Here is a 20,345-nt window from a genome sequence, read left to right as displayed (position 1 = left end):
TTGAGAGGCCGTCGACAGCCGTTACACCACCTGACGCCATGGCTTGTCCCGTCATCAATGTCAACGACCACACGAATCTACGACCTTGATGTTGTGTGATCACAAACCCACGAGCCGCAAGTCATTATCCTCTAGATAACGGACAACCACGACAGAACAAGCACCGTCTGCAAAGGGCGTCTGATCCCGTTCACTACGACAAGACTCACACGACATATGCATGGAGGTAATTCCTCCGATGACCCCTTTCGGACGCATTTTGCCTACAATGACCCCAAATGCCGCCCCTAAGTAACCAAATCAGGAAGGTAGTGGCTGTGGCAGTAGAAGCACGTGCCTCCGGTCATTCCAACAACGCGTTTTTCTGAGTGTTTTGTTATTAAAACAGACCTCTTTCAAAAGGCAAGCTGGCTGGTATTGCACATGGTATGCATTATTTTCAAGAACTGCTGTGAAATTCCTTTCCTTGCCGTAAAAGTGCGGTGTTCTCTCACCGATGTTTACGATGATGAAAATTGGTGAATTATTATAAGAGGTATCCATGCAGAATTAATTTACATATTGTAATATAACCGATTCAAAACAAAACAAAGCTTTGTGAATTAATTGTCGGAACACACTTTATAAACCGACACGAAGAGACCGGACCGTTACCACCACCTCAGGCCTTGGGGCCATTTCAGGGATTTGCGCCCGAGGGGTCATTGTAGGCAAAATGCACCCGGAAGCGGTCATCGGAGGAATTACCTCCATATGCATGTGCTATTATCTTTCGACTGTGACAATCTGCACATTCGTTCTTCTATTATTCTCATTTAATCCAACGCAAAGTCATTGCCAAGGTTGTCGCCATAAAGGCGACATGTCACATGAATAGGCAATTTGGGCGAAACTTGTCCGCTGCTGAATCAGCTGGTTGCTGGGTCGCGTCATCATCGAAAGATATGGGTCTTGGAGGATATAAAAGCTGGCAGACATCCACGCTGTCACCCTTATTCACTCAGACTCAACCTCGACAATCACCAAATGGCTGCTCGTAAACCAATTCTTGTCGTCGCAGGTGTGGGCACTGGTGCTGGTACGCTTGTCTTCTCGAGTGACTCCCGCATATTAGGCTTATATTTGAGTTCACAGGCACAGGTGGGTCGACCGCGTATGTACACAAGCAACTACACATCTGTGTATCTCTTATACATGAGGTCTAGACGACTGTTTGCAAAGCACGGCTACAGTGTAGCATTGATCGCAAGGAATGCTAAGGAGCTCGAGGCGACAGCAGAGGAGATAAAAGCGGCGGGAGGCACAGTGCACATATTCTCTCCATCAAATTCTCCCTTTTACTGATTCCCGTGCAGGCAGCGGCATTTCCAATCGTCAAATATGACTATAAGGAGATACACGACGCTTTCGATGCCATCAAGAAGCACTGGCCTGATGAGGAGCTTCGCGTAGCTGTGTGGAACGCTGGCTATGGTGTTTGGAAGCCTTTCTTAGAGGTCACCGAAGAGGAAGTGAAGGAGAGTGTTCGTGAGTTGAGCATGAACTGGGATTGGGCGCAATTTGCTGACTTTCATGAAGAGATCAACATTGTAGCTGCAGCCGCGTTCGCCCAGGAAGCGATCCTGGCCTTCCAAAAGCTGGAGTGCGTACCACTGGCTGAATCATTGATACAAACCTGATCGAAAGTAGGGTGGATAATGTCGGTGCACGGGGCAACCTGATTGTCACTTCCGCTACAGCTGCTTGGCGTGGTAACCTCACAACATCTGCATTCGCTGCTGGAAAACACGGGCTGAAGGGGTTAGCTCAATCCTTGAACAAAGAGTTCGGAAAGCAGAATATCCATGTATCCCATGCGATCATTGATGTGAGTGTGATTCATCTTTGATCCTTCCGTTTTAGCGCTGATTCGCTCCATGAAGGGGAGCATTCTTACCAACCGCTCCCGAGGCAGGGGTGACGAGTATGTCAACAACCCGGACGTTAGGCTGGACCCGGACAGCATCGCCAAAGCATACTTCTAGTGAGCACCGTATTGAGTAGTGATGAGAGCAGGGGATGAACCGTTTTCATAGCCTTGCCCAGCAAGATCGCAGCGCCTGGACCTTCGAACTTGACTGTACGTTGTCATGCAATGAGCGAGGACCCAAACTTATGATCTTCTATCAGTGCGCCCCGCTCATGAGAAATGGTAACTGCAGTGTTCAGGATGAATGTACGTTCAATAGTGCCGATATGTATAACTTTGAGAATGCAGTATATTGTGATAGCAGTGTTAGTGAATAGTCGCAGACTAAAAAAGAGCATGTGATTTTTGCAGGAATGCCGTCACAAATCGGGTGCCTTTACTCAGGGTCCGAATCTGTTGCGGGGAGTTGACCACTAGTCCAACATCTACACTTTCTTGTTCAATATTCTGGTTCGAGTCCTTTTGCATTTCCTCTTCTTACCTTATATCCAGATGCTTGTTTTTGATAACTGCCCAACCTGTTTTGAAGTATCCCTTTCTTGTGTGGTAGACGATGACCAAATCTGATGCAGCGATCAGGATTTTACCCCGGAACCTGAGCATGCCCCCTATTCTATTTCTTGTGGTACGTCACATAACTTCATACCGTGCATATTGACCGACATTCTTGGAAAAGGTCATGTATTTTGTCTCTCATGTTTAGAAGCACAGGATCCTAAGCACTGCGCCTTATGTCGTGATCCATATCTAAGTCGAGAAGCCAGACGGATATTCCCATCGGTCAATCTGGACGATGCACAAGACGCATCAAGAGTCGAGGAAGTGGTCATAAAGGCCATCGATGACTGCCATCCTGAGAGGTTTGAATCGGCGGTGAACTTGATGCAGAAATGGCTGCAGAAGGGGAGTGCGGCACAGGCCTCATTTCAGGTGCGCTGCCATTCTCGTTCGGCGTCTTTACCCCTCTGACTCCAACCCAGAGTACCGTCGTTCGTTTGAACACATATATGAGAACCATGAAGCGGTTGTCGAAAGCATATGGAGACATGGTTCAATATGAAGCTGTCATCAGGAGTTTAGATGATCAGAAGAAACTATTCGACGAAGAGTTGACGGCCGTACAACTGGAAGTGCTAAACGAGCGCGTGAAAGTGGAAGCTGCGGAGAAGGAGTGTGCGGATCTCCATAGGGAGTTGAAGAGGCGGAACTCAGAGCTCGCAAGGTGGAAGAATATAGTGCGTAACTTGACTTTCAACACACCATCACCATTTAATGACCGAGCCCAGTGCCGTGATTTGGACCACGAGATGATGGAAGTAAAGGACGAGCTCATCGAAGTTGACCAAGTAGCGCGAACCGCAAAAGAGTCGGCACATAACCACGAGACCGATGCGCTCCGATGGCGAAAACGAGTATGTGCTGGAACTCATGTATGGACATTTTCTCATGACTCATCTTAGTATGAGCAAGCAATCTCAGAGCTTGCGGAAGTCCGACCGCCGTTCACGCGGCCTACTTCTCCTGGAGCGCTCAGTTTCACCACTGGATACGCATTCTGACAGACCGAACTTTCAAGTTCTCACATCGGTCTTTGTATCTATTCATCGCTGTTTGCCATTGATCTAATTGTTTACATGTGCGATATGTTGTAACACAAGACATTGAAGGAATGAAGTTGATTGTATAGTCCAAAAAAGCGGTCTAAGCGTGCAGGGGGTGAACGCCATTTATGTGGTGTACAATCGCAGCGGCATGAGCCTTCTTCACAGTGAGATCATCGACCAGCGATGTGGACTGTGCGACTGCCGCTGCGAGAGCCTGATCGATATCGTCGATAAGATCTTCCACTTCCTCACAGCCGATGCTGAGCCGAATCAGGTCATCGGTGATCCCGATCTTCTCTCGCTCCTCCTTCGGAATGCTCTGTAACATGATCAGCAACCGTCAATTCGACCTTAGACAAAGACGCACCCCATGTGTCATGAGAGCAGGAAGTTCAGCAAGACTCTCCACTCCACCCAGGCTCTCAGCAAGAGTAAACAACCTAGTCTTCGTCAAGAACTTCTCCGCTGCTCCCTCTCCGCCCTTGATCCTGAAGCTGACCATCCCGCCATATGGCACCCCGTGGGCGACGACGTCCGCCGGCAGCGTGTCGATGAACTTTGCAGCATGGGGCGAGAGAGATGCCAGAGCAATAGCGTGGCGAGAAGCGTCGATGAGGCCGGGATAGATGACTTCTTCTACGTAAGGCGAGTCGAGGAGCCGGTTAGCAATTCGGAGCGCGTTCAACCCGTGCTGCTTCATTCGCAAAGGAAGCGTCTTGACGCCACGCAGGGCCAGCCAGCAGTCAAATGGAGAGGGAATTGCTCCAGACGCGTTCTGCAGGTACCGTAAGCGCTCCGCTAGCCGCACGTGCCGCTGTGGCAGCACAAGAACGCCCATGACGACGTCGGAATGGCCGTTGATGTATTTCGTTACGCTATGCATAACGATGTCGGCGCCTAGGAGGAGGGGAGAAGAGTAGAACGGAGACAGGAAGGTATTATCGACCAGGACAAGTGGGTGAGATGGATGCGAATGGACGAGGCGGATGATATCAGGAACATCGATAACACGAAGTGTCGGATTCGTCGGACTCTCAATCCAGACCAGCTTTACGAGCAATTAGCATGCAGGCACAGGGCAGCATGTAGAGGACTCACCTTAGTATTTGGTCTTATGCTTGACAAAATCGCTTCATCCGATGAAGTCTCGAGGTCGACAAACGACACTTCTAGCCCTTGCGTCTCCGAAGCCACTCTCGTAAGGTACCGGAAAGTGCCGCCATAGACGTCATTAACGGCAACGACATGAGCACCAGGCCCAAGTGATTGCACAACAGTAGCGGTGGTAGCAGATCCGCTGGCAAACGCGATGCCGTATTTGCCAGATTCTAGGGATGCGACTGCTTTCTCAAATGCGTCGCGATTGGGATTTCCGGAGCGGGAGTACTCATAACCCTAGAGGAAAGATCAGCATAAGAAATTACTTTCAGAGATGCAGACGTACCTTGTGCACACCAACAGCATCTTGCTTGAACGTTGTGCTGAGAGCGATAGAGGGCATCACCGCTCCCGTCTCTTGGCTCGGTTCTGAGCCGACATGAATCGCGTTCGTTGCGAATCCGTCAGGCCGGTGTTCGTTGGAATGAATGTGACCGTTGTTGAGGAGCAATGCAGGCGACATTGTGGGGATGAAGTGCAAGTTAGATGGTGGTTAGAGATTAAGAGATGGAGGAAAGTATATATATGATCTCCAAGCAGTCGAGGAGATCAGCACGCAATTTCGGCCGCGGATGTGGGGAAGTTGACCAAGCGATATGACTCAGCAGGATTGGTAATCCAGCGCTTGTCTTCTGGGCGCTTCTTTCCCTTCATGATCCGGTTCATCCATAAACAATGTTATGACTCCTTAACATTTCTCATACACAAACAATCATCTGATACCATTCGGTGTTAACCTGATGTGCAACGATCTCATCATGTCCCACTTCTTCCTCACATCCGCAAACGGTTCAACCAAGATATCGACAGAGACTCCCGATGTACACGTATTCGTGCAGAATCCCCCTCTGAACCATCTATGGATCTTCTTCCCAATACCGTTCAATCCTGATCAGCTGAGTGATTGGCTTGCACATCACCTGCCAAACAATCCCGCAGGAAGAGCCTTCAATGCATGGACCGTCAATTGCTACAACAAGGAGATGGCCCTGAAGCTGTACAAGGAATGGAAGGCGACATCATTCGATATTCTGTACGAAATGAACCTTCCTTCGTCGCCGGCAGTCCGAGCAGGGAGCCCTTGCTCCGATGGGTTCCTGATCAGAGAAGACCCGAGCTTCCTGAAGTCACGCGAACCGGGACGAGTTTCTGAGGCATTCATGGACAGGGAGCACACGTTGACCGTTGTTGACGAGAAGACTGGGAACGTGGCCGGGTTCGCCACATTGATCTCAGATGACGACACCAAACGCAAGTATATATCATCCATCGAGGTGTTCCCGAGTTATCGAAGGCGTGGTTTAGCCCTGGCTCTGATGAAGCGGGGGATGGAGAGCGACAAGGAGGGATACACAATATGGTTGACGGTCTTTGCGGAAAACATCGGGGCTGTTGCGCTGTACTTTGGGCTCGGATTCAGGATTCATAGATGTCTTTGGGTCGTAGGTGGGACGAATCCATAAAATGGTCATTTCAGAGAGCGTGTGAATCAAATACTGTATATGGTATTGGTAGCAAGAAGAGATGAGCACGATATGCGAGTAGTTGTACAATGCAGTGCGAAGAAGATATCAGCGTGGTCATAAGATTACGAAAGAAATGGATTCCGAAGTCTCCAGATAGTTACTAGGCCAACATGAGCGGCCATGAGGATCGATGTCGGTAGCAGACTGTCGCTGAGGATGTCGGCTGCTGCAAGCCCCACCATGAATACACCGCGCCAGGAGTCGAAGCGTATCCAAGGGCATAGCATAGGGAAGGTCACAATCTGAGGTATATATTAGTCACGGAACTTCTGCAGCTGGCAATTGACCTACCTTCACAACTAAAGCAGCCACCTTGATAGCCTGAGTAGCCTTCCGGACCTGGGTGCGAGTCACTTTTGGAGTTCGAATGCGGACGCGACGGCGCTTGTTGATGATCGGGGGAGGCTCTTCCTCATTTGCGACTTCCTCCAGCCGGGGGGTCTCACTGCCTCCATTGGATAACATCTCGTCGCTCGAGTAATTTTCCGTCCTGGGGGCTACCAGTCGGCGCGGACTGCGCAGTAACGGCGGGGACCGGCGCGCCCTGAGATCATTACTCATGCGACGAGGGTGTACCGGCTTGGACGTCCTTGTTGCTTGGATGGCAGACAAGATCTTTTCAGTGCTCGGTCGCATAGCAGGGTCCCGATGTAACAACCCTTCGAGCAGCCGAAGCATATAAGATGGTATACTCCTTATTGCGCATGCCTCTTCCTCTTCCGGTGTAGCGACGAAACCACGATATTCTAGAACTTCCGCCTCGAGGTTTTCGACATCCCTTGTTTGAGAATAAGGCGATCGGAAGAATATCATGGAGTATAGGATCATCCCCAATGACCAGAGATCAGCAGCCTTCGTGGCAGGAAGAAAGGGGGGCTTGATTAGCTCGGGCGCCATGAATTCGAGCCTGGTATACAAGTCAGATCAACTCAATGGTAGAGATGAACGTGCGCACGTTCCTGTCTCCCCTGATCGTTCTTTCTTAGAATGCAGGCCATCCTGAGAGTTCCCAAAGTCGGATAAGAGAGCTCGCGGTCTATTCAACGGTCGAAAGGGGCATGAACAGAAGATGCAGGAAGACTGACGTAGATGAGTCCGGATCCTCCGAGAGAAGGACATTGGCTGGCTTCAGGTCCAGGTGTAGAATAGAGCGCTCGTGCTGTTATATAGTTGAGTGAGTGAAAGCGAGGAGAGTGCTTGTTGCTGACCAAGAAATTCAGACCCTCCACAACGTCCTCAAAGAGCTTCTCGATCTCTTCCGGGCTCAAGAAGTGTACTGGCGTCTTGCCTTTTTGTATTTCCCGTTGCCTGCGTGCCTTGAGTGCCCTGATCTTGGCAGAATGGGATTCAGAAATGGTGGTATTTGCAGTGGCAGGTGAGTCGTTGGTAATGCCTTGACGGGCAGCGAGAAGGGTATCCAGACTGCCGGCATCCGCAAATTGCATCAATACAAAGAGGGTGGGGACACGTTCGCCGAATGATGAGAATTGGTAGGACTCGACCCATGCGTGATGATATGTGATAATGTTGGGATGTCGTAGTGTTTCGAGTAATCGTACCTGGATCCATGTTAGGATGGTCTCGGAGTGCAGTGTAGAGCAGCGCACCTCTCGTAATGTTTGTAAGAGATAGGAATGTGAGCGCCCAACTGCAATCTTCTTGACGGCAAAGTGCCCTAGAAGCAGTCAGCTTGAGAAACCGTTGTGATATGACTTCCGCACCTAATGGGTTACCATCCAAGACGTGCTTATGAACATAAGCATACATATAACAATTTCAGACGAATTTACATACCTGACACAGAAACACCGTCCCATTGGCACCCATTCCTAATCGCCTTTCCTCTCGAAAGAACGTCTCGTAGTAACCCTCGGCCAAAGTTTCGTCACCGAACAGGCGGCTTCCTGAAGGAGATGGACTGCCCGGTCTCGAGTAATTTTCATTCGTCATTGCGAGGAGGTGAAAGTAGTTCGACGCTCTTCGAGGTGTTTCTTCTTGTGAATGGGCATGCTTATCTGGAATAGGCTGCCTGCATACGGGGCATAACTCCGGTAAGTCGACCTCGTCATAGTCGATATCCCTCAGTTGCGAGATAGTTACAGCATGAGATAGAGGGTTGTACAAGACGATCTGACCATCAGACTGGAGGATAGGTCTCCAAGGAGAATTAACAAGAGTGATAAGAGCATTGGTGGCCGTTGGAGGCGTGTCTGTGTCTGCAGATGCCATACAAGGTCTACTGTTTGGTGGTCAAATGTCAGGGTCGCCCATTATGCCATGTCGAACGGCGTCAGTGGCGATACAGCCCTCCGACAGCGAGAAGGCCCCGTTTTCGCCGTCGGTCCCCTTTTCTTTCGTTCTCCTCGCTGCCACCATCCCCCCGCCTTAGTCGGCCTCGAGCACTCTGCATCTACTCAAGGTGCATTCGATACCATTCTATACTCTCTGCCACAGATCATTCCCTTTATCGTTCTAAACCATGTCGAACACAGTGTCGGCAACGGGCACCACGGGCACCGCGAGGAATACCACCACTTCGACTGGCATCCCCCAAACAGCAGCGGCAGGTGGTCTCTCCTTCACCCAACCACCCAACACCGCCGCTCCTTCATTCTACAAGATCGCGCCTAATAATATCATCACCATCGGATGGAACTTCACATCTCTCTATTCGACACCTACCCACCTCACGCTCTCCGCATATTGTCAGGCAAATGGTAACACTTACCCTGTCGGACCAACAAACGGCGTCATCGATGGAACGGCTAAGAGTGTTACTTGGGACCCGTACGAGTATAATCAACAACCCGGTGTAACGCCTCTCGCTGAAGCCAGCTACACGCTTCGTATTGTCGATGAGCGCGGACCAAATGTCGGCGCTGCGCCAGGTCTGTTCAGCCCAAATTCGCAGATGACATTCGCGCTGTACAAACCGCAATCGTACACCCCTCTCTCAGGTACGTGCACCTCCTTGATTTCTTCAGGGCACATCTGATGTAGTTATAGATGGATGGTCCTGCACGGCTTGTTCCGCCGGTGTGCTCGGAGTTGTGTCTCACCCCCTTTCGCTCGGCTTGATCGTTACCACCGTCGTCATGATAGTCAGCGGCTGGCATCTCTTGCGCAACGGTTTTGGGGGACAACGTCGGCCGTAGTTAGATCTTTGCAGGAGCTGCTGGACATTTGCTCTGCATGACTTTTCTTGGACGTACTCTCACGGACTTCCTTCTACATGGCATGTACCCTAGTCACGCATACATATACTCACTCGAACTGTTATCGGATTCTCAGAGCTTATTCATTATTCCTCTTTCATCGTTCCATGTTTGCTATTCGTACAGTAGATCCGCATCCGGAAAGAGACAAGGCCGTCCGAGAAAACAGTCTTAGTGATGCGCCATTAAAGAACCAACAAACGTCAGGATCTGGTCAACCATGAGTCAAGCGAGCCTCGAGCAGAACGTATCAACGTACCAGGCGCCCGCGGACATCAACGATATCCTCAGGGACAAGGAAGATGAGGCAGTTCAGCTTGCGCGCAATAGAAATAGCAAGCTTGGCTGACTCCTGTTAGGGGGTTTCCAACCATGAGATAAACGAACTGACCATTCTGCCGGCATTCCTCATAATCCTTGGGAGTCGCGTAGACGAGGTTGTAGTCAACATAGCCTGGTTTGATAGCGTCAAGGAGGTCGAGGAAGAAGACCGCACTGCTCAGGCTCGGATCCTTGAAACTCCGCATTGTCGATTTCTTGCCCGCCGCCTTGACCTTGTCGTTTGCCCAGCGGACCATCTCCATATCAGAGACGCCTTTCCCATCCTTGCTCAGCGAGGCAAGCGTTTGGTTGATGTTCAATCTCATGAGCTGCCAGACGAGACCGAGAACGAGAGTCCGGGTACCATCGACGATGTCTGAGCCCTGGATACCGACAATGTGCATCTTGTTCGCCTTGGCAAGATCAACGCCGTAGTTGGTGTTCTCGACCATCTTGAAGCGGGAAAGCGGCAGCTTGCGGGACACACGCCTCCATGCGACAGAACCTGGAATGATCTTGTCGAAGGCTTGCAGAATGACGAGGCCATCCTGTACTGCAATCAACCCTCCCGCAGCAAGTGAATACATGCGCACTCACCTTCAAGTCTTCAAACAGGTCGTTGACACCAGGATCCACATCCAAGCTATTCAGCCAGAGAGTGAAGACACGCGCTTCCCGCTCTCCTTCTGCGTCAAAGTCTGCGATAGGCGGTGGCGCTTCTGCTTCCTCGAGTGGTGCGAGGCCCGGCCAATTATTGAAGAGGTTGGCAACGAAAGCAAGGTTGAGACGAGGATTACCGGAGATCATAGAGCCCGGGGTGAGGTACTTGCGGCAACCAATCCGATCAGCGTTCTGGAGAACCATCTCAGCACGCGTGGGCAGGTCGCGTTCCTGCAACGGTGCTCGGGAGCACTCCTCCGGCTTAAGTTGGTTAAGCAGCACGGTGTAGTTCTCGCCATCGCTGACATCCTTGCTGAAGTTCCCCACTCTGTTATTTGTTATGAGAACTGATCATGAGGGCAGTTAACATGAGTACATACCGTCTGTGCCAGCCTGCATTTTTCAGATGATAGTTGAACCAGCGGAGTAGAATTTGATCGGGGGGCAGGCGCAAGAATTGTTCCAATGTTTCGTCCTCCTCCAGGAGCCGGTAGAGCTCAGGGTGGATTTTGATATCGACACGGCTCAGCAATCCCTTTCTGATGATCTGCCAGATCAAGCCCAGAATGAGATGCTCGCGTCCTTCCGCAAGGTCGGTAGGCCCAATATTCACGACGCTACAGCCGATACCCTTCGCGGACGTGATGACAATGTTGTTGTTCTCAGTGATCTGGAAAGCGTTGAGAGGACGAGGCTTTCCACCGGTCTTGGAAGGAGTTGGCTTGTTCAGCACACGTTCATCGATTGTGTCAGGCACAGAGTCGTTGATCAGCTTGCAGAGAATGAGACCATCTGAACATCGTCAACCTAGGGAGATTGGTTGGTACATAGAAAGTGCTTACCCCGACACTCATCGAACAGCTGCATAGTATGTGTCGGTATTGGGAGGCGATCCCCGACATCCGAATCGCCAGAAAGAACGCCGTTTATGTGGTTGGTGAACTCACTCCGCTCATCTTCGTTGATTGTGTGACTGACATTGGCATTGGATCCTCGGACAGTAACCTTCCCTTTGTTGGTGGCGAGTAGATGATCTCCTTTATGACTACGGAGCTTGGTCATAAGCTGTCATAAGTATGAGTCACAGGCTCTCGAAGTTATAGGCGCCCATGTAACGAACCTCAACCCAATCCTCCAACTCGACCTTGCCACTGGCATCGACAGAGACCGTCTTCAACGTTTCTCTCGCATCATCGTACGACGCTTCACCACTAGCCTGAACAGTGTTCAGAACAGTCGATTGATCTACACGTCCTGGGGTGTCCGTGTCAATCGCACTGTGGAGATAGTGTGAGTTCCTAGGGCATATGCGAATGAAGAGTGGCTGACTTGAAGCGATTGATGAGGTCGAACATCTCCTCCTGCGTGACATGGGGATACTTCTTTTGCAGCCTGATAGCCTGCATCTTGTACAAGTCGTGATATGTACGGGGGTTTGAGAGAGAGCAAAAGAGAGTTATATGGTCGAGCCAGTTGTGCGCAGTGCAGACCGGAATTGATGCCAGCCTTCGGTCGCTGGTTGCCCTCAATGCTAGATGGCTGTGCGACGTCACACTCACGTGATATTCCCTCCACCTCCGAACCCACTCCTTGACTTTCTTTCGGGCTTGTTCAGTTTCAAGATATCATTTCTTCCTACTCTATGACAATCGAACAACCGTCAAATTCCCCTAGCAGAGGGGAATCATCGGTACATGTGAACCATTATATATATGTGATAAGATGCAAGTATGACGAGAGCAGCCCAACGCAGCCGCTCATGCAGCAGGTACAGCCTTCTCCGTCGTCTCATTAGAGCCATTGTCCGGGAGAGGAGCAGGCATGTACGGCGTCGGATCAACGCTTTCTGTGCTGAGCGCTGGCTCGGGCTTGTAGCCAAGCTCGGCATCAACACCAACGTAATCGTAGGCGAACTCGCCCATCTCAGCATCATCAATGCCAATGATCTCTGCTTCCTCGGTAGTACGCAGGCAGAGCCCGGGAATGAAGTGCATGATCCAGAGGATGATGGTGGTCATCACAAAGGAGTAGGCCATGCCAGATACAGAGTCGGCAAGCTGGATGCCGAGCTGGCGGTAGTTGTGGTCGAGCCAGCCTCCAGGGATGATGGTGATGCCGTCGAAGTTGGCTACTGAGGCCTGGGCAAACAGGCCAGTGAGGAGGTTGCCGATCACACCGCCAATGGCGTGGGAAGCGTAGATATCGAGGGCATCGTCGTACTTGAAGATGAACTTGAGCTTGGTGGCAAAATTGCACCCAATGCCGGCAAGGACGCCGTAAAGGACGGCAGCAGGAGAGCCAACGAAACCGGAAGCGGGGGTGATGGCAACGAGACCGGCGATAGCACCGGAGCAGAAGCCGACGGCGGACCACTTGCGCTCAAGGCGCCAGTCGAGGCACATCCAGGTCAGGCCGGCAACGGATGCGGCGAGATTGGTGACGATGCAAGCCTGGATGGCGCGCAGGTTGGCCGCGAGTGCTGAACCGCCGTTGAAGCCGAACCAGCCGAACCAGAGAAATACTGTGCCGAGAACAACGTAGGTAGTGTTGTGGGGTTTGTAGGCGAGACGCTCAGTGCCGTAGCCGCGACGTTTGCCAAGGTAGATGGAAATAGCGAGACCAGCCGTACCGGAGCTGATATGCACGGGTGTGCCTCCAGCGAAATCGAGGCCACCGAGCTGGAATACCCATCCGTTCGGGTTCCATGTCCAGCAAGCAATGGGGTCGTACACGATGGTAGCCCATACGAAGACGAAGACGATCAGCGGGCCAAGGCGAGAGCGCTCTGCTACAGCACCAATGGCGAGGATGGGAGTGATTGCCGCGAACATGAGCTGGTACACGCAGAAGAGGATGGCAGGGATCTTGCTGGAGCCGACCGAAGGCTGATCGAGTACCTTCATCAGACCGAAATGGCGCAAATCACCGATATATGGACCGGCTGTCTCGCTGAAAGCGAGTGAGTAGCCCCAGAAGAACCACTGCGGCAATCTTAAGTACGATCCAGAATTGATTCATGGAACGCAACGCACTTGGAAAGAAACAACCGCGAGCGTCATCATGGAGAGGTAGATCATGGAGAGGGCGTTCTTTCTCCGTAGAAGGCCGGAGTAGAAGTAGCCAACACCGGGAATCATGATCCACACAAGGGCGGTAGCGGCGATGATCCACGCCAAGTCACCGGGGTTGTAGACAACCGGTGCATCATTGTAATAAGCAATGATGGAGCCAGCTAGACCAAGAGAAGTGAGCTAGCGCACTGGAGAAAGTAAAGGAAGGTTATTCACAGGCATCATAAGTAATGTTGGGGCCAGGCAATCCCGACGCTGGTTGATCTGACATGGCTGGTGTTTAGCGAGGGGTGGAGAGGGAAGGAGGGGGGAAGGAGGAGGGGGGTGAATGAGCCACGCTGAGGCCTGTGAGTCGACCTAATAAAGGATTGCGCTGGTGCAAGTCTTGGCATGGGAGTCGCATTGTGGTGGTGAGCCCGGCCATAAGTGCCGAGCAGGCGTAGCCACTTGGAAGAAGGAGATAGAAAAAAAAACTTCTTGATGAGATGAATGATGGAACGGGGAGTTGCCTGTTTGGGTGAGCACGGGCTGATGAATCGGGCGGAAAGACGCGTCTCAGACACGAGAAAACTGACCAGATAAGTCGAGGAGAGATAAGGACCCCGCGTCTTATTGGTTGCCGTCCAATCCCCTGTCCCATCCGGTTCTAGGGACCCTTATACAGTTCTCTCCCGCGGCGGCCCATAGCCTTGGCGCGCGTTCCTCTCATCGCTCTCGCCCACTCCTCGAACTGAATCGTGACCAGCCACATCCAGAGTTTATACCGCCCGCGTGCCTTTTCTCGGGCGACGTAGGGAAACCGTGATAGAGGCATGTACCGGCTACCACCGGGGCGGAGGTGGAGTTAGCGCTCGTTATCACGGTATGTTTCACATGGTATCGTAAGCGTCAATCTCGAGAACGCTCACAATGCACTTACCGGCGGCCACCTTGCACGACAACAAAAGTTCCTCCACGTCGTGTGCCTGACTTTCATTACTTAGTGGCGGTGATAAGCGCGCAACCTCTTATTTGTCCGAATAATCCGATGTGACAATCTCGCTGTTGTACCGAAGACCCTTGGAGATCTCTGTACGTCCCCAGTCAACCATCCCAGGCATCTGACTGGTGCGGCGGGTGAATTTGCTGATAGGGTGCCGGCCCAACAATGAATTAGTTTGGCTGCTATGACGTGCTGCCTGATGGACGTACACATATATTGTGCGGTCATCTCCAGGGGTTGTTCATTATCATCAAATGAACACCCCCAAGACGTTGCTTCCCGGTCCAGTATTCTCCCGTTCTCTTGGCAAACATGCAACAGACCGCCAGCTCGAAATCCGCACTTAACTGCCAAGAGAACTTGTTGATGTTAACAATGATACTTCTGCTTTAGAACGGATCTTCCAAAAATGTACATGATATTCCGCCGTGCAATGCCAAGGCTCTCTGCCCCATCGTGCTCCACATGCTGGGCGAGATAAGAGCTGTCCAGTGACAGCAGCCGGCCCTGCGGGACCGTGAGGGATGTTCGAACTCGAGTGCGTTTGGAGGACAATGTAGCGAGAGCGAAAATCTTTCTCAGCGCCCCGCAGTAGAAGAGTCCTGAAGGTAGGGAAAGCACGACATCGAGACAAAGAGGCGGTCTCCAAGATATGGGGTTCAAGGCAGAGCGCACATGTGGTACATCGTTTGCGGTTTGGCTTTATCGGCGCTAGTCTTGTTTGGAACTTGGTAATTCGAACGATGTGCTTACAGGTGTCCTGGAAAGCATCTTGTCCAATTCTGTGCCAGGTACCTGATTTTCTGACCGCATGTCTCCGGTACGACGTCCTGGGGTGTTATTTAAAGTCAACATCGTTGTTCGCCAAGTTGAATTCCAGATGAAAGAGAAGCACGTGATTATCTCGCTGATGAAAAGTGCAGTTCGGATTTTACCATGCAAGCACTTAATGACGGTGGATATATGCGTTACGAAGACTGATATTATGGTACAATGAGGGAATATGCTCGATATGCAAAGTCCATGGATGGTCGTTCAGCGTATGCAAAGGATGGATGGCTGATCGGTCTTGCTTCGTATGTAGTTCCATTCGAGATGCATCCAGTTCAGAGCTCGTTGTGGGCGCGTCGTGCGGTTGGATGTGCACCACGGATGAGGAGCGTTCTGCCGCTGTTGAGAGTCTCGGTGATCCTGTATCTGCGATCAGCCCCGTAGCTCGAGTCGGACAACATACGGTTGAGCTCACACCGGTGATGCGGCAGGGCGGTACCTGAACTCGGCTGAATAGCTGCGCACATGGTTAGTACATTCACGCCATGTACGTTTGTATATGCACCTTACCGATCCGCATATACGACTTTTGGTGCCAGGGAATTTCTGACGTCCTTGAGGAGCCAGATGATACCACCGAGGAGGACGATGAAGAGGATGAGCAGGACGCGTTTCCACCAAGGTACAGGACGTTGGGTGAACCGATCTGCTGCGACTTGTGGTCTAGTCTCTGCACTCTCCTCCTCCGCCGTCGTCGGGACTGCCTGATAGTCGCTGGATGGCATGAGGCAGCTTGATTATGCACCCCAAATTACCGGTTTGGAATGTACTGTACTATACGCGTGGACGACGTGGAATGAAGGACGCGACGGTGTCAGGGATGATTGATTATGTTGTGCAAGGCGGGGTGGCGCTGCCCGGGACCGTGAGGGGCAATGGCGGTGAACGGAGATTGAGAATATCAGAAGCGTATCTCATCAGCATACACTTTAGGAACTTTGCATCCCAATTGGCTAGCGGCCGTCCTCGATCAAACAACGCCCCTTCTACGCGAACCGCTGACATGGCCGACATCTCCCATACAACCGACGACGGCCAGCGTCATTCAACCAGTCCGCGGACTATTGTAAGGCAGTCACAAGCATCGTCGCCTCTTCATCTCAGGTCTGAACAATCATCTCCTCCAGCGTCTCAGGGAGAAGAGGAGACAATGGCTGCGACCAGAAGCAGCAACAGACCCAAGGGATCTGCATCAGCGAGAGGAACGGGTCGAGTGATGAGCACTCGCAGCTCGGGAAGGGTCGAGCAGCCAACTCAACTGAGCACAGTCATTACTCCAGATGAGGATCAGGAGATGGAGAGCGAGGATGATGGTACCACACGTATGTCAAATTTAATGCCTTGTTATTTTAGGCGCTCATGAGATTACAGGACCTGAACGGAATATAAGTAAAAGAGGTGAGTATCAAGATTGGATTGCCAGCATATATGCTCATTTAACTCAGATGTAAATATGGAAGATAGCGCAGTGGTGAACAAAGCTGAGGAAGGAACACCTGCCGTAAGGGAAGGCGATGTAGGCGAAGGTGAAGTTGAGGATGAAGAGTCCGATCCTGTCAGTCAATTTGACTCGCCAGTAAAATTTCCCGAAGGGTCAGACGACCTTACGCCTCCTCCCCCGTCGCCCACTCCCTCACCTCCAAAGCCTGTTTTCCGACCAAACTTGAGGATCAAAGTCAAATTTCAAGGAAAGACGCCAATCAAAGCTCGTCCAGCGACGGCAAAGGGCAAGAATAAACTCCCCTTCCGTCGTGGGAAAGGAGGTATGTCCATGCTTTAATGTGAATGTGGCAGATGCTCAAAGTGTGTTGAAGAGTGGGATGGGCGCAAGTTTCCCGATGGACCTCTGTCGCACAAGCGCAGGGTCCCTCCCACCGCGACTGGCGCGCCAAGCTCTACTCCCGCATTATCCGCCACTCCTGGGCATTCGATCGAACCTACCCCAGCACCAGAGGACGAGGAATTGTCCCCCGTGCCTGCCGATTTCGAATATTTGGAGGAGGAAGACATGAGCCGATCGTTGTCTACGAGGACGGAACCTACGAATATGGACGTTGATGAGGAACCAGAAGAGGAGGAGGATGAGCAAGAGGAGCAAGATGAGCTAGAAGAGGAGCAGGCGGAGGAGGAAGAGGAAGAAGAGGAGGAAGCTGAGGAGGAAGCTGCGGTGGATGAGGTCGAGGAGGACGAAGACGAAGAAGAGGACGAAGAGGAGGAGATGAGCGTTCCACCGCCTGGGAGGATGACAGCCAGGCAGGCAGCGATGAAAGGCACTGGTGCAACGGTAGAGTTTATCGAATTGCGTACGCACAGGTTTCCTCTTTTGTTCGTATCATCTCATGCGTGGCACAGCGACTGGCCCTGGGAAGAAGAAGAACCTCACACCGCAGGAGATGGAACTGCGCAAACAAGAGCAGTCCCGGAAACGCAGTCTGCAAAGCGCACAAAAGCTTGAAGACGAAAAGGTGGGCATACACCCTCTAGATTACAGACCAGCGGCTCACATCGGAACAGCAAGCGACTATCCGCCGTCTGCTGTCGAAGCAAGCCCCTAAGACTCGAAGCTCGCGAAGCGGTGTGAGCTCGACGACGGCACCTGGCTCATCAGGGGATGGAAGCGTGACACCCCAACTTGCACCCGCGCCTACGCTCTCACGCTGGGTGTCGAGCAAGGACGGCGTGCGCTGGGCCGTCCCTCCGGAAGCGAAGTGGCTCGCTTATATGGGTCCTGTGAAGCGCGTAGGACCGGGGAGGATGCAAGAGATCAAGGGGGAGACAGAGGAGGACGTGGATATGGACGGCCCTGCTGATCTCGGGGAGGCGCATGTCGAGCTTGTCCCACCTCCACGAGCACGTCCGCAGGCGATATGCGCTATTGATGGGTGTGGACAGGCGAGGAAGTACCGGAGCGTGAAGGACTTTGGGCGGGGTGCGTGCGGGCTCGAGCACCTGAGAGTGCTCAACACCCTGATTGTTTAAATTCATTTCCCTCGAGTTGTCAGTCTTGTATACCGAGCAGTGTAACTTATAGATAACAAAAACAAAACGGTCGTTGACGGCCTCGTCTAGGTGTACAAACACTTATTCCGACAATCGAGTTAAAGAACGACAGAGTATGATGGCAAGGACATCATTAGCATGATAAGATGGAGAAGGAAGAAGAAAGCAAGTTCATTAAGTTCAGCAGGTTCAGCAGGTTCAAGTTCAGTGCTTGTCACCCCTCTCGCGGCTCTTGCTCGACCCCTTGACAAAGTCGCCAAACTTGTGCAGCAAAGAACCATGATGATGTTCCGCTGGGCGCCCGCGCTCCTCTTCGTCGGGGATGATATTCCCTGCGCCGCCACGGCCTGTCGAGTGCGCGTGGTGCTCCAGGTCGGAGGTGGCGTGCACTTGCTCTGTGTGTTCAGAGCCAGGGACAACAGGGTCGCCCGTGAGGATGTTGCCGCCGCCTCCACGGCCGGTGGAATGACTACAAGAAGGGTGAGATAGGAGCGACGGACGGAGAACAGACATACATGATCCCATGTTCGTGAACCTTGTGGTCGGCAATAACATGCGAGTCCTCTTCTGCGATCGCATGTCCGTCCGGCAGCTCTCCTACAGCATGAACGTTCCCCGCACCCCCACGTCCCGAGGAGACGAGCGGAATGCGATTCGCAGCGGGACTCTTGGACCTGCTGATATTACCCCACCCTCCGCGACCGGAAGAGTGCTTTCCATTCTTTAGCATGCACCTGAAGAGGTAGGGGAGGACATACCACGCCCGTATCTTTCGCCGCGTGCTCAGTGACGATCGCGGCCTCTGCAGCGTTCTCTGCTGCTTCGCGCTTCCTCGCCTCTGGATCCCTGCTAGGAGAGCGAATGTTGCCAGCGCCTCCGCGGCCAGAGTGGGTAATCCGCTCGCTCGTGCTGATCGGGTTACGTCCACGGGGCTCGTCGACTTGCTCCAGCGATTCCTGAGACTTGGGAACCATGTTGCCCGCGCCTCCTCTGCCTGTGGAGACGACTGGCCCGTCTGGACGGGTGCGGGAACGGGAGCGACGGTCGTCCATTGCTGATGATGAAGAGTGAGTATGAGCGCTAAGAAGAAGTCTAGGAATGAAGAAGTGTTATGAGAAGGAGGGAAGATGGGTAAATTAAGGGGGGAATGATAGTGGTAAATTTGCAGAAAGGGGAGAGGGGTTCGTAGGTGAGAGGGTCCAGGTTCGAGGAGGCAGCCACCAACGATGGGCGCTCCGATGTGTGAGAAAAGAGAACATAACGGCAATAGCCATATTTGGAATAGAGTGAAAAATTAAAAGGGGTTAAACATGAATCGCCAAGAAAAGTGTGAAAAGTTTCGGATCAGTCACGGAGAAATGAAGGAATAAGAGTGAGAGATAAATGGTGAAATGGTGAACAACGGTTGGTCAGAGATAAGGAACACTCATTGATAACACAACCTCGACCACACGTATTCATTCATTTCAAAAGTCACTTGCACAGAAGAGCCTTGGCTCATCACATTCACAGAATAGAACACAATCCACAAATCAGAATTTTAATTTCAATCTCTCACCAGAACTTGACCGTCGTCCATGCACAAGCGTCGACCCATCCACACTCTCCACCTCTCCACGCTCACTCCTCCCTCGACCAAAACTACGCAGTCGCTCCATAAGGCTCGTGTTCCCACTCGTTGTCCGGCTCAGCGGAGGCGGCGTGTTGTCGCTCGACATTCGTCTTATCGTATTTCTCAGAGGTACGAGAGGGGACAGTGTGGGCTAAGACGGAATCAGCCTTCTTACTCGCTCGCCCCCTTGTATGAGTATGCCGAGTATGCGGGGACCGACTCAGGCTGGGCAATCAATTTTCACTCCCCCTAAGCAAACGCACTAACCAAATCATTCTGTTGCCTCCTATTTCCTGCTTGCGCAATTCCACGTCCTCATGACCTTCTCTCAAAGGGGCACGTGCCAACCAATGCATACGCCATGCCGGACCGGCCAACTTGCAGGTCACGTTTGCT

At 52.0% G+C, this 20,345-nt stretch overlaps 10 protein-coding genes across 10 annotated transcripts; 4 read left to right on the top strand and 6 right to left on the bottom strand.

The window, feature by feature from the left end:
- Positions 1 to 1,026: 1,026 nt before the first annotated feature.
- DACRYDRAFT_109901 (NADP-binding protein) lies at positions 1,027 to 2,195 on the top strand (the record flags this gene model as incomplete). The annotated part of the gene is made up of 9 exons (XM_040768962.1): positions 1,027 to 1,078; positions 1,135 to 1,153; positions 1,206 to 1,305; positions 1,356 to 1,527; positions 1,579 to 1,642; positions 1,690 to 1,867; positions 1,923 to 2,023; positions 2,076 to 2,119; positions 2,170 to 2,195. 9 exons carry the CDS (start codon positions 1,027 to 1,029, stop codon positions 2,193 to 2,195), a joined length of 756 nt encoding a protein of 251 aa, XP_040626073.1.
- A 179-nt stretch (positions 2,196 to 2,374) lies between these two features.
- On the bottom strand, positions 2,375 to 5,206 carry DACRYDRAFT_23792 (uncharacterized protein). Its single transcript, XM_040773396.1, has 9 exons — positions 5,018 to 5,206; positions 4,672 to 4,968; positions 3,941 to 4,621; positions 3,430 to 3,892; positions 3,256 to 3,381; positions 2,947 to 3,204; positions 2,646 to 2,896; positions 2,549 to 2,594; positions 2,375 to 2,497 (listed from the first exon to the last, which is right to left on the bottom strand). Exons 1-4 carry the CDS (start codon positions 5,192 to 5,194, stop codon positions 3,671 to 3,673), a joined length of 1,377 nt encoding a protein of 458 aa, XP_040626072.1. The 5' UTR covers positions 5,195 to 5,206; the 3' UTR covers positions 2,375 to 2,497; positions 2,549 to 2,594; positions 2,646 to 2,896; positions 2,947 to 3,204; positions 3,256 to 3,381; positions 3,430 to 3,670.
- A 283-nt stretch (positions 5,207 to 5,489) lies between these two features.
- DACRYDRAFT_17402 (uncharacterized protein) lies at positions 5,490 to 6,194 on the top strand (the record flags this gene model as incomplete). Its single annotated transcript, XM_040771279.1, has 1 exon — positions 5,490 to 6,194. One exon carries the CDS (start codon positions 5,490 to 5,492, stop codon positions 6,192 to 6,194), a length of 705 nt encoding a protein of 234 aa, XP_040626071.1.
- A 120-nt stretch (positions 6,195 to 6,314) lies between these two features.
- On the bottom strand, positions 6,315 to 8,493 carry DACRYDRAFT_69573 (kinase-like protein). The gene is made up of 8 exons (XM_040775903.1): positions 8,052 to 8,493; positions 7,979 to 8,003; positions 7,865 to 7,932; positions 7,466 to 7,816; positions 7,343 to 7,416; positions 7,213 to 7,293; positions 6,549 to 7,164; positions 6,315 to 6,499 (listed from the first exon to the last, which is right to left on the bottom strand). Exons 1-8 carry the CDS (start codon positions 8,484 to 8,486, stop codon positions 6,320 to 6,322), a joined length of 1,830 nt encoding a protein of 609 aa, XP_040626070.1. The 5' UTR covers positions 8,487 to 8,493; the 3' UTR covers positions 6,315 to 6,319.
- Positions 8,494 to 8,736: 243 nt separating this feature from the next.
- On the top strand, positions 8,737 to 9,555 carry DACRYDRAFT_96043 (uncharacterized protein; the record flags this gene model as incomplete). The annotated part of the gene is made up of 2 exons (XM_040777342.1): positions 8,737 to 9,214; positions 9,264 to 9,555. The coding sequence occupies 2 exons, from the start codon at positions 8,737 to 8,739 to the stop codon at positions 9,410 to 9,412; spliced, it is 627 nt and encodes a 208-aa protein (XP_040626069.1). The 3' UTR covers positions 9,413 to 9,555.
- Positions 9,540 to 11,946, bottom strand: DACRYDRAFT_23790 (uncharacterized protein). Its single transcript, XM_040773395.1, has 8 exons — positions 11,783 to 11,946; positions 11,574 to 11,730; positions 11,296 to 11,518; positions 10,834 to 11,245; positions 10,391 to 10,781; positions 9,864 to 10,341; positions 9,732 to 9,817; positions 9,540 to 9,682 (listed from the first exon to the last, which is right to left on the bottom strand). Exons 1-8 carry the CDS (start codon positions 11,857 to 11,859, stop codon positions 9,644 to 9,646), a joined length of 1,863 nt encoding a protein of 620 aa, XP_040626068.1. The 5' UTR covers positions 11,860 to 11,946; the 3' UTR covers positions 9,540 to 9,643.
- Positions 11,947 to 12,071: 125 nt separating this feature from the next.
- On the bottom strand, positions 12,072 to 13,820 carry DACRYDRAFT_23789 (ammonium transporter). The gene is made up of 3 exons (XM_040773394.1): positions 13,741 to 13,820; positions 13,486 to 13,685; positions 12,072 to 13,434 (listed from the first exon to the last, which is right to left on the bottom strand). The coding sequence occupies exons 1-3, from the start codon at positions 13,793 to 13,795 to the stop codon at positions 12,211 to 12,213; spliced, it is 1,479 nt and encodes a 492-aa protein (XP_040626067.1). The 5' UTR covers positions 13,796 to 13,820; the 3' UTR covers positions 12,072 to 12,210.
- Positions 13,821 to 15,471: 1,651 nt separating this feature from the next.
- DACRYDRAFT_117951 (uncharacterized protein) lies at positions 15,472 to 16,062 on the bottom strand (the record flags this gene model as incomplete). Its single annotated transcript, XM_040770499.1, has 3 exons — positions 15,472 to 15,697; positions 15,753 to 15,794; positions 15,848 to 16,062. 3 exons carry the CDS (start codon positions 16,060 to 16,062, stop codon positions 15,613 to 15,615), a joined length of 342 nt encoding a protein of 113 aa, XP_040626066.1. The 3' UTR covers positions 15,472 to 15,612.
- Positions 16,063 to 16,337: 275 nt separating this feature from the next.
- DACRYDRAFT_23787 (uncharacterized protein) lies at positions 16,338 to 18,373 on the top strand (the record flags this gene model as incomplete). The annotated part of the gene is made up of 6 exons (XM_040773393.1): positions 16,338 to 16,659; positions 16,709 to 16,735; positions 16,783 to 17,100; positions 17,152 to 17,640; positions 17,690 to 17,802; positions 17,852 to 18,373. 6 exons carry the CDS (start codon positions 16,341 to 16,343, stop codon positions 18,314 to 18,316), a joined length of 1,731 nt encoding a protein of 576 aa, XP_040626065.1. The 3' UTR covers positions 18,317 to 18,373.
- A 1-nt stretch (position 18,374) lies between these two features.
- Positions 18,375 to 20,100, bottom strand: DACRYDRAFT_23786 (uncharacterized protein). The gene is made up of 4 exons (XM_040773392.1): positions 19,896 to 20,100; positions 19,096 to 19,391; positions 18,853 to 19,049; positions 18,375 to 18,806 (listed from the first exon to the last, which is right to left on the bottom strand). Exons 2-4 carry the CDS (start codon positions 19,387 to 19,389, stop codon positions 18,542 to 18,544), a joined length of 756 nt encoding a protein of 251 aa, XP_040626064.1. The 5' UTR covers positions 19,390 to 19,391; positions 19,896 to 20,100; the 3' UTR covers positions 18,375 to 18,541.
- Positions 20,101 to 20,345: the final 245 nt, after the last annotated feature.

Source organism: Dacryopinax primogenitus, assembly GCF_000292625.1.
Source record: "Dacryopinax primogenitus strain DJM-731 SS1 chromosome Unknown DACRYscaffold_16, whole genome shotgun sequence".
In the NCBI taxonomy this organism is placed as follows: Eukaryota; Fungi; Basidiomycota; class Dacrymycetes; order Dacrymycetales; family Dacrymycetaceae; genus Dacryopinax; species Dacryopinax primogenitus.
This window is presented reverse-complemented; position numbering and strand designations above follow the sequence as displayed.

Excerpts from the sequence above, each read along its gene's own strand:
- DACRYDRAFT_23792 (XM_040773396.1), bottom strand. The coding sequence starts at position 5,194 with ATGTCGCCTGCATTGCTCCTCAACAACGGTCACATTCATTCCAACGAA. Across the intron at positions 4,969-5,017 it reads ATGCTGTTGGTGTGCACAAG|GGTTATGAGTACTCCCGCTC; the intron begins GTACGTCTGCAT and ends TCTTTCCTCTAG. Across the intron at positions 4,622-4,671 it reads GCATAAGACCAAATACTAAG|CTGGTCTGGATTGAGAGTCC; the intron begins GTGAGTCCTCTA and ends TTGCTCGTAAAG.
- DACRYDRAFT_69573 (XM_040775903.1), bottom strand. The coding sequence starts at position 8,486 with ATGGCATCTGCAGACACAGACACGCCTCCAACGGCCACCAATGCTCTT. Across the intron at positions 8,004-8,051 it reads GGACGGTGTTTCTGTGTCAG|CACGTCTTGGATGGTAACCC; the intron begins GTATGTAAATTC and ends TATGTTCATAAG. Across the intron at positions 7,294-7,342 it reads GAGGATCCGGACTCATCTAC|ACCGCGAGCTCTCTTATCCG; the intron begins GTCAGTCTTCCT and ends ACCGTTGAATAG.
- DACRYDRAFT_23790 (XM_040773395.1), bottom strand. The coding sequence starts at position 11,859 with ATGCAGGCTATCAGGCTGCAAAAGAAGTATCCCCATGTCACGCAGGAG. Across the intron at positions 11,731-11,782 it reads GACCTCATCAATCGCTTCAA|TGCGATTGACACGGACACCC; the intron begins GTCAGCCACTCT and ends CTATCTCCACAG. Across the intron at positions 9,818-9,863 it reads TGAGGAATGCCGGCAGAATG|CCAAGCTTGCTATTTCTATT; the intron begins GTCAGTTCGTTT and ends AACAGGAGTCAG.
- DACRYDRAFT_23789 (XM_040773394.1), bottom strand. The coding sequence starts at position 13,795 with ATGTCAGATCAACCAGCGTCGGGATTGCCTGGCCCCAACATTACTTAT. Across the intron at positions 13,686-13,740 it reads CAACATTACTTATGATGCCT|CTGGCTCCATCATTGCTTAT; the intron begins GTGAATAACCTT and ends CTCTTGGTCTAG. Across the intron at positions 13,435-13,485 it reads TCGCGGTTGTTTCTTTCCAA|TGGTTCTTCTGGGGCTACTC; the intron begins GTGCGTTGCGTT and ends AGATTGCCGCAG.
- DACRYDRAFT_23786 (XM_040773392.1), bottom strand. The coding sequence starts at position 19,389 with ATGGACGACCGTCGCTCCCGTTCCCGCACCCGTCCAGACGGGCCAGTC. Across the intron at positions 19,050-19,095 it reads CGGCGAAAGATACGGGCGTG|CACTCTTCCGGTCGCGGAGG; the intron begins GTATGTCCTCCC and ends AAGAATGGAAAG. Across the intron at positions 18,807-18,852 it reads GTTCACGAACATGGGATCAT|TCATTCCACCGGCCGTGGAG; the intron begins GTATGTCTGTTC and ends CCCTTCTTGTAG.